This window comes from Nerophis lumbriciformis, linkage group LG25 (assembly GCF_033978685.3).
Source record: "Nerophis lumbriciformis linkage group LG25, RoL_Nlum_v2.1, whole genome shotgun sequence".
In the NCBI taxonomy this organism is placed as follows: domain Eukaryota; kingdom Metazoa; phylum Chordata; class Actinopteri; order Syngnathiformes; family Syngnathidae; genus Nerophis; species Nerophis lumbriciformis.
Window position 1 is genome coordinate 10,816,798 of NC_084572.2, and position 16,661 is coordinate 10,833,458.

At 38.6% G+C, this 16,661-nt stretch overlaps 1 protein-coding gene across 5 annotated transcripts in view; it reads left to right on the forward strand.

The window, feature by feature from the left end:
* Positions 1-16,661, forward strand: part of cfap52 (cilia and flagella associated protein 52) — a 52,562-nt gene that overhangs the window by 27,285 nt on the left and 8,616 nt on the right. For all 5 annotated transcript variants that reach the window (XM_061983703.2, XM_061983698.1, XM_061983701.2 and 2 more), the window contains 2 exons: positions 322-473; positions 6,178-6,283. In XM_061983703.2, the coding sequence (XP_061839687.1) occupies positions 322-473; positions 6,178-6,283 (258 nt within the window). The remainder of the gene's footprint in view (positions 1-321; positions 474-6,177; positions 6,284-16,661) is intronic.

Consider the following 16,661-nt stretch of genomic DNA (forward strand, 5'->3'; position numbering starts at 1 on the left):
TATACCCGAGTTACAGATAAGTTAGCACCTAGGTCACTAACAATGTTCACAGAACACACAAAGGACGTAAAATAGAGTAATACAAAGATTAAATATAAGAATTAACAGAACGGAAATACAAAGAGAGAACAACTCCTCACTTGTATCCCTTTGCTTATCCCCGGCTAACATCCGTACATCTGATCAGTGCTCTCTTCACAACCATCCAATGATTGACTGGGATAGGCTCCGGCCCCTTCCATTACCCAAACAGGATAAGCAGTATCGATCGAACCGAAATGCGATATACTTTACAGCGTGGAACTGTTTGTTGCCATGCAGGTGTGTGTTTGGGAGCTGCTGAAGCACGGCCACAAGCGCTTGGCGTTCTTGACGGAGCACAAAAGCGCCGTCACATGTGTCCAAATCAAGAGCGACGACAAGGAGTGTGTCACCGCCAGCACCGACGGAACCTGTATCATCTGGGACATTGTGTGAGTTGCACCTGCTGCGCAATGTTCCTGTGGACAACACAGACAGTATACAGTACACATTGGCATGATGGCATTATTGAACGACCAGAAGTTAAAGTCCCAACGATTGTCACACACACACTAGGTGTGGGGAAATTTGTCCTCTGCATTTGACCCATCCCCTTGTTCCACCCCCTGGGAGGTGAGGAGAGCAGTGAGCAACAGCGGTGGCTGCGCTTGGGAATCATTTTGGTGATTTAACCCCCAATTCCAACCCTTGATGCTGAGTGCCAAGCAGGGAGGCAGTGGGTCCCATTTTTTGTCCTCTTTGGTATGACTCGGCCCGGGGTTTGAACTCACGACCTCCCAGTCTCAGTCCCAGTGAGCTGAGGCTGTAGGCTTTTCTGTAAAGAAAAAACAGTCAGTAGTAGGTGTTTGAATAGTAATATATACGTATTACTGGTATATAAAAAGCCACCTGTGTTTATTCACTTATTTTCAGAGTACCACGTGTTTGAAAAAAGACATTTTTTTCAAATGAATAATGATACAAAGAGTAAATAAAAAATATAAATACATATGTATTATACACAGGTTGATAGTACATGCCATTATTTATGGTATTAATGCATAGTTGTCAAAGTTAAGGCCTGGGGGCCAGATCTGGCCCGCTACATAATTTCAAGTGGCCCGCGAAAGCCTGAACTTAGTTACCGTATTTTTCGGACTATAAGTCGCAGTTTTTTTCATAGTTTGGCCGGGCTCCAGTGCGACTTATATATGTTTTTTTCCTTCTTTATTATGCATTTTCGGCAGGTGCGACTTATACTCCGGTGCGACTTATACTCCGAAAAATACGGTAGTTAGTTTCAGTTTATTTCAAACATGCATACAATACAATTACAATTGAATGCAGCACATATTTCCAGTTGTTTCATTACAGCACGTCTCAAAAAGGAGTAGGAAGAAGCAGAGTTTTTTTTAATCCTACCCCTTTTTACACATAACGTGTGACAATAAAGTACTGAATCTTTCTTACTAAATTTATTTGTTCTGAAATTGCATAAACTTAAATATTGCAATATTATGTGACCATGCAACAAATATATTATTGTATACTGTATAATAATATAGTTTGCAAAAATAAAAATACTTAAATATCTGCTTGTCATGCTGGCTTATGATATATATTCACTTTTACAAGTGGCCCTCGAAAAGCAGCAATAACGGCGATTGTAGCTCTCAGTGAAAACAAGTTTGACACACCTGCACTGCTCTATTACTCGTTGCTGATGCCATGTGCCATGTGTTATTGTGATACAGACATCGCCCGCGACACATGAGGGCATTAAATGTCATAGTAAAGACAATTACAGCAACACCACTGGGAGAAAAAAGTGTGAGCATCTATTTGGCGTGAAGTGTTTATTTCCTTTCTGACACTTATGGTCAGAGGCCACCATGAGATGAAATACTAATAAATAATATAGTATATGTTGGCGTACAAAGCAACGCTTGCAACATCCTGGCTGGTCCAACAATATGACTACTGGTGTCGTGATCCAATATTAGCAAAGTAAACCAAGTATCAGATTTTATCAGCTTGCGTCTAAAATCTCCCATACAAACGCTCCGATACGAGCAAAGCTTGACAGCCAGTTAGCATCTAAATGTCCTTCATTATGCACACATGGGTGGTCTTTTCTTGTATTTTAGTGAAGTCATTTGCAAAAGTTAATCATAGTAAGCTATAGACTACTTAGAGCTAGCAGCTACACAACAGCTAAGCACACAATAGCACACAAGCTCAACAGACATACATAAAACATGTCCATGACTGAACAATATTGCATTTAAAAAAATATAATTTGTCAATATAAACAAGTATCAAATAATTATAATTGCATATTACTTATACATACAAAGTCTCCAAGGCAGAAGCTTATCAGAATGTATCCAGTAACAAACGTGTCCGCATCATTCAAAAATACTGCATCATTATCTTAACCTAATTAATTATTGTGGACACTAAGGGTTGCAATAAAACAATTCAACTTAAAGCAGTGCTTCTCAATTACTTTTTGTTACGCCCCCACGCCCCAAGAAGACGAAAACATTTTGCGCCTCTTTCACTGTCTGTAGTATCATTTGTCAATAGAATTGTTATAAGTACACCTCTGCATAACATTGTATCCTTATTAACATTAAAAGAAACTAAGAAGCAAAAAGTATAGATCAACTTACAACAAAGATTGTGTTTAGTCTATAACATAAAAGATTTGAAAAATTGCATCAATTTGCCTGAAAAAAAAAATTCCTTATTTTATCTATTAAAAAAAATTGGTCAGCTCGAACAATTTGATACTGAAAAATAAAATGCAATAAACTCAATAAATAATATTACAGAAACATTGATCAGCAACATCAACACAGGAGCACAATAAAACACTTGTATATATATATATATATATATACCGTATTTTCCGCACCATAAGCCGCCCTGGGTTATAAGCCGCGCCTTCAATGAACGGCATATTTCAAAACTTTGTCCACCTATAAGCCGCCCTGTGTTATAAGCCGCATCTAACTGCGCTAAAGGGAATGTCAAAAAAACAGTCAGATAGGTCAGTCAAACTTTAATAATATATTAAAAACCAGCGTGATGTGGGCGCGCATGGAGTCGTATATCAACATGGACGGAGCTGCGTGAAAAAAGCCACCCGGCCTCTTCGCGTAAACTTCCCTTAACCACTCGCTCATCTTTTCTTCATCCATCCATCCCTTCGAGTTAGCTTTTATGATGACGCCGGCTGGAAAGGTCTCTTTTGGCAAGGTCTTCCTTTTGAATATCACCATGGGTGGAAGTTTCTGGCCATTAGCATGGCAAGCTAGAACCACAGTGAAGGATGACTTCTCATTCCCTGTGGTGCGAATATTCACCGTACGTGCTCCCGTTGTATCCACAGTGCGGTTCACAGGAATATCAAAAGTCAGTGGAACCTCGTCCATGTTGATAATGTTCTCTGGCCGGATCTTTTTTTCAGCTATCTTGTTTTTACAATATGCACGGAAAGTAGCCAGCTTTTCTTGAAAGTCTTTAGGCAGTTGCTGTGAAATAGTAGTCCGTGTGCGGATGGAGAGATTGCGTCTTTTCATGAACCGGAAACCTGTCGCTTAGTAGGAGCCATTTTGTGGTCTTTACAGATGTAAACACACAAAGGAAATGAAACGTAATATCCGCGCGCTTCTTCTTCTTCTACGGGGGCGGGTGGTTGCTTACAGTAGAAGAAGAAGCGCTTCCTCTTCTATGGGGGCGGGTGCTTACCTTGGCGGTTGCTTGCGTAGAAGAAGAAGCGCTTCCTCTTCTACCGGGAAAAAAGATGGCGGCTGTTTACCGTAGTTGCGAGACCTAAACTTTATGAAAATGAATCTTAATATTAATCCATATATAAAGCGCACCGGGTTATAAGCCGCACTGTCAGCTTTTGAGTAAATTTGTGGTTTTTAGGTGCGGCTAATAGTACGGAAAATACGGTATATATATATATATATGTATATATGTATATATATATATATATATATATATATATATATATATATATATATATATATATATATATATATATATATATATATATATATATACATATATATACATATATATATATATATATATATATATATATATATATATATATATATATATATATATATATTATCAAGTTAGGATCAATGGCTACAATGAGCGTGTTTTGTAGTGCACAGCTTTTTGAAGCGGGGGTTGAAGCCTGATGCTGCATGATACTAATAAAGCACGTTCCTTGGGGTCACATGCGCGCCCCCTGGCATCACACCAAGCCCCCCCTGGGGGGCCAATCCAAATCTTTGAGAAGAACTGACTTAAAGACAGCATCAGTTCATTACAGATGGTTATTAAAAAGTAGGTTAGTGGTTTTCATACCAACTATTGCTCTCTGTTTGAGTGATTTCACTTAAACAAGCCTTTTCCTTCCTTCCCCACTACAAAATACTAAACATATGTATGATTCATGCTCATATTGTAATAGATCAATATTGGTGTCAGCCAATATTCAAGGCTTCAATACCCATATTGTATCGTTAGTGAAGAAGTTGTATCGGGACACGGCTAAATTTTACATCCTGTTAAAACATGTTATGACATTCCACTGTTCTAATAATGATTTGAAGGCGATTTAAGGCACATTGCTATGTAGTGTTTATTCAGATGTATGCTCACATAGTCCGTTTAGTTGAAAAAGCGAGAATAATAAGTTTACTGTAACATTTACATATTCTGTAAAAAATGACCATTAAAACTATGGCAAGCAATTGTTAAATAGCAACTGTAAAACACCGTAAAATCTAAAATACTTTATCACAGAAGCAAATGCAGTGGATTCCTGCAAAACAAGAAACAGTAAATAATTTAAATGATTATGTTTATAATATGTAGAAAACACATGACTTTACTGTGAAAATGTTAAAAAAAATGTACAATGCATTTGCAAATACTGTAATGTCAAAGGCATGTAAATATCCAAATATGTATGGTATTACTCTTTCTAAATGAAAGATTTTGCAGATTGTACATTTAAAAGCCTGCTCAGTGGCCTTGTGGCTAGAGTGTCCGCCCTGAGATCGGTAGGTTGTGAGTTCAAACCCTGGCTGAGTCATACCAAATACTATAAAAATTGGACCCCTTACCTCCCTGCTTGGCACTCAGCATCAAGGGTTGGAATTGAGGGTTAAATCACCAATATGATTCCCGAGCGCGGCCACCGCTGCTGCTCACTGCTCCCCTCACCTCTTAGGGGGTGGAACAAGAGGATGGGTCAAATGCAGAGAGTAATTTGTGTGACTATCAGCGGTACTTTAAATTACCTTAATTGTTTTAGGGCTTTGTGTTAAAGCATTAGTCCCGTTAACTCTTAGCTAACAACATGTTTTCTTGTATTTTTGTGGCAAGTGGTTTCAGACATTGAGGGTTTATGTCTATGTGCTTCATTGTAAACTGCATCGAAATGAACCACGCTGTGTGTTTAAGTGTGCTGGAACTGGTTGCAAGCAGCTACTTAACAGATACGGAGCATGTAAGGCTCATATTTAATAGCTCACTTGAAGGAACATGTTGTGGAAGGAGTTGCCCAGTGAAAGGTTGTACATAGTTTGTTTCAATCCTCATGTACTGCTCACATGTCTCAGAAACACATACATTTTGCAGATAGTAGTATTGGTGAGCACGGTGGAGCTGTTGTTAGCATTTGTGCCTCAAACTAAGGAGGTCCTGAGTTCGATTTCCCGGGCTGGGGGTCTTTGTGTATGTGCATGTTTTCCCTGTGACTGTGTGGGTTCTCTCCGGGTACTCTGGCTTCCTCCCATCTCCAAAGACAAGCACCTGGAGATAGGCTGATTGGCAACACTAAAATTGGCCTTAATTTGTTTTATGATGAATTCCTATTTTACCGTAAATGCTATAGTTTTTAGGTGAACAATATATTATTTTTTTCATCGTAATTTACGGATTCAACATCAACATACCGTAATGTTCTATGCATACATTGTATTTCTTACGGTGAATTCCTGGCAACCACAGCAGTCGGTACTTTACCGTAAATTGTGCAGATTTGTATTGTTTTTACAGTGTAGGCATCTGATAGCCTAAACCTTGCCTAACCTTCTGTTTCTTTCGAATGTTCTCTTCTAGGAAATTTGTTCGAATTCAGAAGATAATCGCCAAAAACACCTTATTCCGGACTGTGTGCTACCACCCTGAGGAACACCAGGTTGTTACCAGTGGCACCGACAAAAAGGTTGGTATTGTTGACATTGTTGACATTGTTACATATTGGTGTCTAGCTACAGAATAAATGTCCTTTTCCTTTGTTTCGGTCAATTTGTCAAATTATGATAACAATGATAATGATATGAAATCTATAAAGTAAAATCTATCAAGTGTCAACGCACGAGTGCGAGCTAAATGTCTCATTGTTGCATCATGACATGCTGTGCCTGCTGCTGTGGTTATGATTAGCGTCACCACCCACAGTGAAGGCTCGAACAATAACAAACACACACAAACACACACACATGCTTGCAGATACAAACATTTGTTTGAAAATCTTTTCACTAATTTCTCCACTAATCACAAGAAACACGCTGGCCCTCCACTGTGAGTGTCTGTTCAGAAAATATGTTGCTTCCTTGATGGCACACTCCACCACTTGGACCTGAGTGCACACACTCATAATGTCCTGCCGAGAGGTGACGACAATTTGCACTGATTAGACCAGTGTGTGAATGTGCGGCGAAAGAGGGAATAAGAAGGAAGGACGCGTGCGGGAAGCGAGGGAGTTTGGGAGGGGAGAGATGGTGCCCTCCTGCATACGGATGTGCCGACGCCAGCCTAGTGCCAGCCAGATCCACCATCTGCTCATCCCCGGACACAGGCACTCTGTCTGGGAGAACAAATGCTCCCATCTCTTCCCGCTTGCACCAGCGCTTTTACACACCCTAGAATACCAGAGTCGCCATCTTGAAAGCAAATAGATAAATGACAGTGAACTAGACCAGTGTTTTTCAACCACTGTGCAGTGTGCCGTGAGATACAGTCTGGTGTGCTGTGGGAGATTATGTAATTTCACCTAATTGGGTTAAAAATATTTTTTGCAAACCAGTAATGCTAATCTGCAAATGTGCCGTTGTTGAGTGTCGGTGCTGTCTAGAGCTCGGCAGCGTAACCATGTAATACTCTTCCATATCAGTAGGTGGCAGCAGGTAGCTAATTTGTCGTGATCACAATATGCAGACGACAGCGGGAGGCAGCGTGCAGGTAAAAAGGTAACTAACGCTTAAACCAAGAATAAACAAAAGGCGAGTGCTGCAAAGAAAAGCTTAGGGATGGCTATGCAAAATGAAACTAAAACTGAACTGGCTGCAAAGTAAACAAAAACAGAATGCTGGACGACAGCAAAGACTTACAGCCTGTGGAGCAGACGGCGTCCACAAAGTACATACGTACATGACATGACAATCACCAATGTCCCCACAGAGAAGGATAGCGTCCGCACAACTTAAATACTCTTGATTGTGAAAACAAAGCAGGTGCGGGGAATAGCGTTCAAGGAAGACATGAAACTGCTACAGGAAAATACCAACAAAATAGGAAAAGCCACCAAAAATAGGAGCGCAAGACACAAACTAAAACACTACACACAGGAAAACACCAACATTTTCCAAATAAGTTTTGAGGTGATGTGACAGGTCGTGACAATACACCTACTTTGAGACAAGAGCTATAGTGATGCATGGTTGGTTATGGTTTGAATTCATATCCAACAATTGCGAGAACGACTTTTTATTGTCAATAAAGGCTACTGAGTTTAATTGTTTAATGTTTTCTGCTGGTGGTGTGTTTTTCAATGAAAAAAATGTGCCTTGGCTCAGAAAAGGTTGAAAAACACTGAACTAGAAGACTATAGCTATATGCTAATACACACAAAGGCTGCATCATGGACTCACTATTAGTAGAATGGCAATAACATTTCTAATGGGGTAAGAGAATTTGAATGTTCTGAACTCCTGTTTCCACGGCAGTAATGTATTGATCAGGCACCTGTAGAAGTTGTGCTCAATTTCACATTTCGCTGACCTGACCTCGTGTTGCTCCTTCTTCAGACGACGCCTCCGTTGGTCGCAACCAAGTAGTGCACTCCATTTTGCCTCCAACGCACGCGATTAATCAACAAGGCCAATCAATTTCAATCGATTAAGTCGTTATTCCTCTTTTTGAAAAATTATATGAAGTATTTTTTTAAGACCAAATTATTATTATTATTTTTTTAATCATGTGTTGCAATACAAAATGTTTTCATATTTCTTACAACCAATACTGCTAACAACCTTTGTGACACTTTTTTGTCCACTGATGCATACTTGCCAACCTTGAAACCTCCGATTTCGGGAGGTGGGGGCGTGGTTAAGAGGGGAGGAGTATATTTACAGCTAGAATTCACCAAGTCAAGTATTTCATATATATATATAAGAAATACTTGACTTTCAGTGAATTCTAGCTATATATATATTTATATTTATTTTATTATATATATACATATATATATATATATATATATATATATATATATAAATAAGAGAAATACTTGAATTTCAGTGTTCATTTATTTCCACATATACACACACATAACACTCATCTACTCATTGTTGAGTTAAGGGTTGAATTGTCCATCCTTGTTTTATTCTCTGTCACTATTTTTCTAACCATGCTGAACACCCTCTCTGGTGATGCATTCTGCTTCGTCTCCTTGTTGTGTGCGCAGTTGTGCACTGCACTTTCTAAAAGCCGTAGATGTTATTGTCACATGCATGTACAGTAGATGGTAGTATTGTCCTGTTTAAGAGTGTCACAACATTGCTGTTTACGGCAGACGAACTGCTTTACGGTAGACAAAAACGTGACTGCTGTTGTTGTGTGTTGTTACCGCGCTGGGAGGACGTTAATGAAACTGCCTAACAATAAACCCACATAAGAAACCAAAAACTCGCCCTCGATCATTCTACAGTTATAATGTGATTGGGCAGGCACACTGTTTATATTGTGGGAAAGCGGACGTGAAAACAGGCTGTCGACACGTCACTCAGTTCCGCATGAATTTCGGGAGATTTTCGGGAGAAAATTTGTCCCAGGAGGTTTTCGGGAGAGACGCTGAATATCGGGAGTTTCCCGGAAAATCCGGGAGGGTTGGCAAATATGCACTGATGTGTGTGAATTGTAGTAGTAGTAGTAGAAGTACTATATGATAATAGTAAAAAAACAAAAGAAATAATAATGACAAATAAAAAAAAGGTTAATAATAACAACAATACAGTAATGTACAGATATACAAACAAATATTTGCTTTAATAATTAAAACAATACATAATGATTAGGTTTTTCATGTCCAAAAAGAAGGGAGAGGATTATTCTCGCCCATTATTCATAAATTGACTCCAGCTTTTTCTTTACTATTGGGCCCATTGTTGGGCCGCGTGCGCCCTCTAGAGGGCCGCCAAAAAATATCTGTTCCTCAGCTGTGGTCTGTATAGACTGCAGCGTTGCTCGGTTGTAATACACTTTTCCACCACTTGTGGCAGTAATGACAATATCAAACAAACAGAAGAAGTCTGAAGCTAAAGTAATTGAGAAGTTTCTGAAACGCAAACATTATGACTAAAGTGGTGAAGCTGAATTATCGAATACGATTCAAATCAAGAGTAAGATGACTAATTCAGTGTTAATATTTTAGCGGTACCCGGGCCCCTGTGTAGTGAGTGAGTTTGAAGCTGTTTTAAAGTGCTTCTGACGACACAGAGTGATATACGTTGACAGGCTGACACCTCAAGTTGATCTTTGAACGGCGCAAGGTACGAAATGGTTGAAATAAAACAAGTTAAAAGTGCCGCAAATCGCTAAAGAAGCAACTGCCGTTAGAGAGCTGATACAAGAGGCACTGACGTCGGCGCCCCGCCTCGATGTCAAAAACTAAAAGAAAAACTCAAATACTAGGGATGTCCGATAATATCGGCCTGCCGATATTATCGGCCGATAAATGCGTTAAAATGTAATATCGGAAATTATCGGTATCGGTTTCTTTATTATCGGTATCGTTTTTTTTGTTGTTGTTTTTTTTTTAATTAAATCAACATAACAAACACAAGATACACTTACAATTAGTGCACCAACCCAAAAAACCTCCCTCCCCCATTTACACTCATACACACTCATTCACACAAAAGGGTTGTTTCTTTCTGTTATTAATATTCTGGTTCCTACATTATATATCAATACATATCAATACAGTCTGCAAGGGATACAGTCCGTAAGCACACATGATTGTGCGTGCTGCTGGTCCACTAATAGTAATAACCTTTAAGAGTTAATTTTACTAATTTTCATTAATTATTAGTTTCTATGTAACTGTTTTTATATTGTTTTACTTTCTTTTTTATTCAAATTTTTTTTTAAATGTATTTATCTTATTTTATTATTTTTAAGAAGTACCTTATCTTCACCATACCTGGTTGTCCAAATTAGGCATAATAATGTGTTAATTCTACGACTGCATATATCGGTTGACATCGGTATCGGTAATTAAAGAGTTGGACAATATCGGAATATCGGATATCGGCAAAAAGCCATTATCGGACATCCCTATCAAATACCGATACCTTTGGTGTAATCTGAAATCGACATTAATACCATCGAAACATGCATCCCACTGAATAGAAGAAACAACAACACCACTCCAGTCATCCTCATGAAACTCGTAAACAGAAAATCTAAAATGGCACTGCCGAAACAGGGAAAGAAGCTGAAGAGAACAAATGTGTACATGAATGAGCATCTCACAAAACGTAATGCTGAAATTGGCAAAAAAAAAACGTGACTTGAGAAAGCAGGGGAAAAATCCAGGGAACTTGGAGCGTCAACTGTAAAATCTACATCAAGCTGAATGGAGGTCCAGAACCAAGAGTACTTGTTGTTCATGACATCAAGGACCTGGACAAAAACATAAAGTTGACACTGCTTCCACAACGACGATGATAATGGAGTCTGATGAAAAACAAACACCTAAATTCAACACCAACACTATTATGTTCCAAGGGAGCACTAAACAAGAAGACCTAGATTCAGGAGTGCATCCACCTGCAGTTATAGAGATGATTGAAACAACATCAAATATTATCAAGAAAATATGGAACTGAAAAACTTCTGCAAAAAAGATCACAAACACCAGGATTTAGAAAATGATATTGATCCAGATACTATTTTTTTCACCCACATCAGTAATCATTGTGAACAATGTAACAGCAACATTAAGTGTGATAACAAATTGTCAATTATTCATTTTAATAGCAGAAGCTTGTCTGTCTCAAGGCCCGCATTTGGCCTACGGACCGTAGTTTGGTTCAGGGTGTAGTCCACTATCCCCCAAAGTCAGCTGGGATAGGGTCCAGCCCCATCCCAAGTTTTTTAACAGAACAACTCCAGTGCGAAAGTGTTTAAAAAAAGCTAGTACCAGTAAGCATGAGGTGATGATGATGAAGACAATAGCTTGTGCACAGCTCAGGTGACTCCAATCTCAGCAGAGCAGCACAGCCTTGACTTGGCCGCTTGCACGGCTCAGCTTTGGACTGCAGCCCGATTCGTCCGAGAACACAGATGGGCCAAGAAAAGTCACACAGGCGGTATCGCTAATAAGCTACTCAATGAGTACCAGGTCGTGACTGAAAGGAGCCAAAACACAAGTCAAGATGTTAGGTGGTGTCTTGTGATCACTTTTTGATCATATTTTAAAATACTTGATCTTGGTAACTGTTGTATGAACATTTCTACAGATACCATTTTTCCTTCCGATTAGGGGTATGTTTTCTTAAATTTGTGTTTCAATTAAAAAAGGATTATCGCAGAAAAATGTGTTTCCACACATTTTCCATCTTATTAAAGTCTCACTTAAATCCTGCAAATATAAATAGCAAAGTTTCCCCTACATGTAATTGATCGTGGTCCACCACCACGGCAAAATAAAAGCCGCCACAACTTAAAAATGAGGGTTTTTCACGTGAAAAGAAATGTAAGTAATATATTGTATGAATAGCTATAAAGAGCCTATTATTTGTGAACTCCTGAGATCGAAAAATTTTTTCAGGGCCAATACAATTTTAGTAGTCTCGGTGTCACAGTTCAATTCAATACAGTAGAGAGGAACCCAAGGATGCAGACCGACTGGGAGTAAACAGTTATTTTACTTAAGGAAAAATACTCACAACAATGATCCAAACAGGCGATAGCAAAAAGCGACGGTGCGAAAAAGAGAAAACAAAATGAGCAATGTGGAAAAAAATAAGAACAAAAGTTACTATACAAAAATAACTACACTTGGGTTGGAGTTGCAAGACGTGCAAACTACCACACAACACTAGGGTTGTCTCGATACCAATATTTTGGTACCGGTACCAAAATGTATTTCGATACTTTTCTAAATAAAGGGGACCACAAAAAAATTGCATTATTGGCTTTATTTTAACAAAAAATCTTAGGGTACATTAAACATATTTTTCTTATTGCAATCGAAGAACAATTTTGTCCTTAAATAAAATATTGAACATACAAGACAACTTGGCTTGTAAGTAAGCAAACAAAGGCTCCTAATTATTCTGCTGACGTATGCAGTAACATATTGTGTCATTTTTCATTCTATTATTTTGTTATTTTGTCAAAATTATAAAGGGCAAGCTGTAAAATGTATTATTAATTGAGTTGTTCATTTACTGTTAATATCTGCTTACTTTCTCATGTGTTACCTAGGAGGTGTTTCCGTCTGTGACTGCATGCTGATACAATTTTGCTGTGCTTGTTGAGGGATGACAGGTCTGGGCGGTATATAATAAACAGTTTCTCTTTTAAGCATAGGTTGCATCTTTTATTACCACTGTTGTAAGGTGTGCTGGATGCAAGAATTTGCCATGTTATTGAATATTCAACATTATTGTCTTTGAGGTTCCACATTTGGAACCTCAAAGACAATAATGTTGAATATTCAATAACATGGCAAATTCCACATATATATATACAGGTAAAAGCCAGTAAATTAGAATATTTTGAAAAACTTGATTTATTTCAGTAATTGCATTCAAAAGGTGTAACTTGTACATTATATTTATTCATTGCACACAGACTGATGCATTCAAATGTTTATTTCATTTAATTTTGATGATTTGAAGTGGCAACAAATGGAAATCCAAAATTCCGTGTGTCACAAAATTAGAATATTACTTAAGGCTAATACAAAAAAGGGATTTTTAGAAATGTTGGCCAACTGAAAAGTATGAAAATGAAAAATATGAGCATGTACAATACTCAATACTTGGTTGGAGCTCCTTTTGCCTCAATTACTGCGTTAATGCGGCGTGGCATGGAGTCGATGAGTTTCTGGCACTGCTCAGGTGTTATGAGAGCCCAGGTTGCTCTGATAGTGGCCTTCAACTCTTCTGCGTTTTTGGGTCTGGCATTCTGCATCTTCCTTTTCACAATACCCCACAGATTTTCTATGGGGCTAAGGTCAGGGGAGTTGGCGGGCCAATTTAGAACAGAAATACCATAGTCCGTAAACCAGCCACGGGTAGATTTTGCGCCGTGTGCAGGCGCCAAGTCCTGTTGGAACTTGAAATCTCCATCTCCATAGAGCAGGTCAGCAGCAGGAAGCATGAAGTGCTCTAAAACTTGCTGGTAGACGGCTGCGTTGACCCTGGATCTCAGGAAACAGAGTGGACCGACACCAGCAGATGACATGGCACCCCAAACCATCACTGATGGTGGAAACTTTACACTAGACTTCAGGCAACGTGGATCCTGTGCCTCTCCTGTCTTCCTCCAGACTCTGGGACCTCGATTTCCAAAGGAAATACAAAATTTGCATGGTTGGGTGATGGTTTGGGGTGCCATGTCATCTGCTGGTGTCGGTCCACTCTGTTTCCTGAGATCCAGGGTCAACGCAGCCGTCTACCAGCAAGTTTTAGAGCACTTCATGCTTCCTGCTGCTGACCTGCTCTATGGAGATGGAGATTTCAAGTTCCAACAGGACTTGGCGCCTGCACACAGCGCAAAATCTACCCGTGCCTGGTTTACGGACCATGGTATTTCTGTTCTAAATTGGCCCGCCAACTCCCCTGACCTTAGCCCCATAGAAAATCTGTGGGGTATTGTGAAAAGGAAGATGCAGAATGCCAGACCCAAAAACGCAGAAGAGTTGAAGGCCACTATCAGAGCAACCTGGGCTCTCATAACATCTGAGCAGTGCCAGAAACTCATCGACTCCATGCCACGCCGCATTAACGCAGTAATTGAGGCAAAAGGAGCTCCAACCAAGTATTGAGTATTGTACATGCTCATATTTTTCATTTTCATACTTTTCAGTTGGCCAACATTTCTAAAAATCCCTTTTTTGTATTAGCCTTACACAATATTCTAATTTTGTGACACACGGAATTTTGGATTTTCATTTGTTGCCACTTCAAATCATCAAAATTAAATGAAATAAACATTTGAATGCATCAGTCTGTGTGCAATGAATAAATATAATGTTCAAGTTACACCTTTTGAATGCAATTACTGAAATAAATCAAGTTTTTCAAAATATTCTAATTTACTGGCTTTTACCTGTATATATACATACATACACAGTATATAGCCAAAAAAATGCTCCTTACTATTAAATTGTTAAGCACTGAAAATGTGTCCGCCGATAAAAAGGCAACCTTTGGAGTGTGTGGACTTCCGCCCGAATGCAGCTGAGATAGGCTCCAGCACCCACCGCGACCCCGAAATGGACAAGCGGTAGAAAATGGATGGCTGGATGGACTTGGGAGCTTTCGCAATGCAATTTCGCTTTCAAAGTCCGAGCATAACAACGGAAACATACAATCCTTGGGCAAACTACAAAACTTGCATTTCTATGGAATATTGTCGATTATATCACAACCGGCCTTTTTTATTATGCAATCAGCATTGCCCTAAATATCAAGAAAACATCTGTTGGTGTGCGACTCTGTGATGTTTCTGTCACCTACGCTATAAATAACCACAGACTACAATCGCTTTTGTGCGAGACGTGATGTTACTTTGACGGCTGTGAAGCCTCTGGGATGATTAACTTTTCATGCTGTTTAGCGAGCATGATGTCAACCTTAGCAGTTTTCCATTGAGCTCATATCTATATGTCTATACTAATCTATACCATCCATCCGTTTTCTACCGCTTGTCCCTTTCGGGGTCGCGGGGGGTGCTGCATTCAGCTGCATTCGGGCGGTAGGCGGGGTACACCCTGGACAAGTCTATACCAATTATGAAAAAATTGTTTGTACTTAAATGTTGTGCAAACAGAGTCAGGATGAATGCTCAAACATGTAAAAGTAATGGTGTACACCCAGTGTAATCACATAAGACCATACTTGTATTTAAATAGAGGTTTTCACTTGAACAAAAGCCTTGCCTGGAGAAAAAAAACTGTGAATTAAAAATAATAAAAGTCAAATAAAAGTCATATATTTATGATACTTTAGTATTTATTATTTTAACTCAATTAATTTTTGTTGTTTAAAAAAAAAAAAATATGCACATGCAAACACTTAAATCAATACCAGGTGCTCTTTGCAGTTGAGTAATAAATACATTCGTGCTGTCAGACAATTTCTTGTTAAAATCCAATTAATCACATTTGTAAATTAAAATTTTAACAGTTGAATATTTGCTTGCATATTCTTAATTAACTTTAAAAAAGTCCCCAATATTTGCAGTTTTATTGTCCTAATGTCCTACACCGACATGTTCCAAAGATTTACTTAAATGCAATCGTTAATTTGCTCAAAACTAGCTCAAAGTTTTATCTAAATTCATGTCCGAGTTTATTTGGATGCAAAATTAGCCACCGAGCAGAAATGTATTTGGAGGCCCAATTGTTTGTTTTCATGTATGTGAAATTATCTATTTACTCTTTTAATCAAACATGAACTGATTCGATGCATGTTTTGTACTCAAAGAAAGGGAGAAAGATAGTTCAATAATTGTTTTAGTGCAAAATGACAAGTTTAACATTAAAATTAAACATACATTTGCATATTTTCTTGAGATACCTCCGACCATCTTAAATTTGATCCCAGTATTTTTTTTTTAAAAGCCCAGCACTAAGCAATATGACTCTTCTGTAATATTAGCAATTCAAGTTTTATCCGTGATGGAGCAGGAAGGAGCTAGGAATATGTTTGTGGTAAAATGTTATGTGAAGTGCCCTGTCATTGATTGATTGACATTTTACATGCACTTGTTCATGCAACAGAGGGGCCCCCATAGCCCTAATTGACCTGATCACTGACCATAATGCAGCTAATGTCGCCTTTCGGGTAAACATCCTCAGTTAAGGTAAAGGAACATGTGAGGTCAAAATAAACTGCATGATTTATTAATTTGCTTTTCTACACAATTAATGTGGTTATTTGTTGTGATTCATCAGATGAAATAACTCATTGAATTTGACAGCCCTAAAATAAACTGAACAAACAAATAAATTAACTACTAGAGTCCTCCCTTGTCACATCACACTTAAAATATTGCGCTTTCACCACAACCCAGATTTTTGT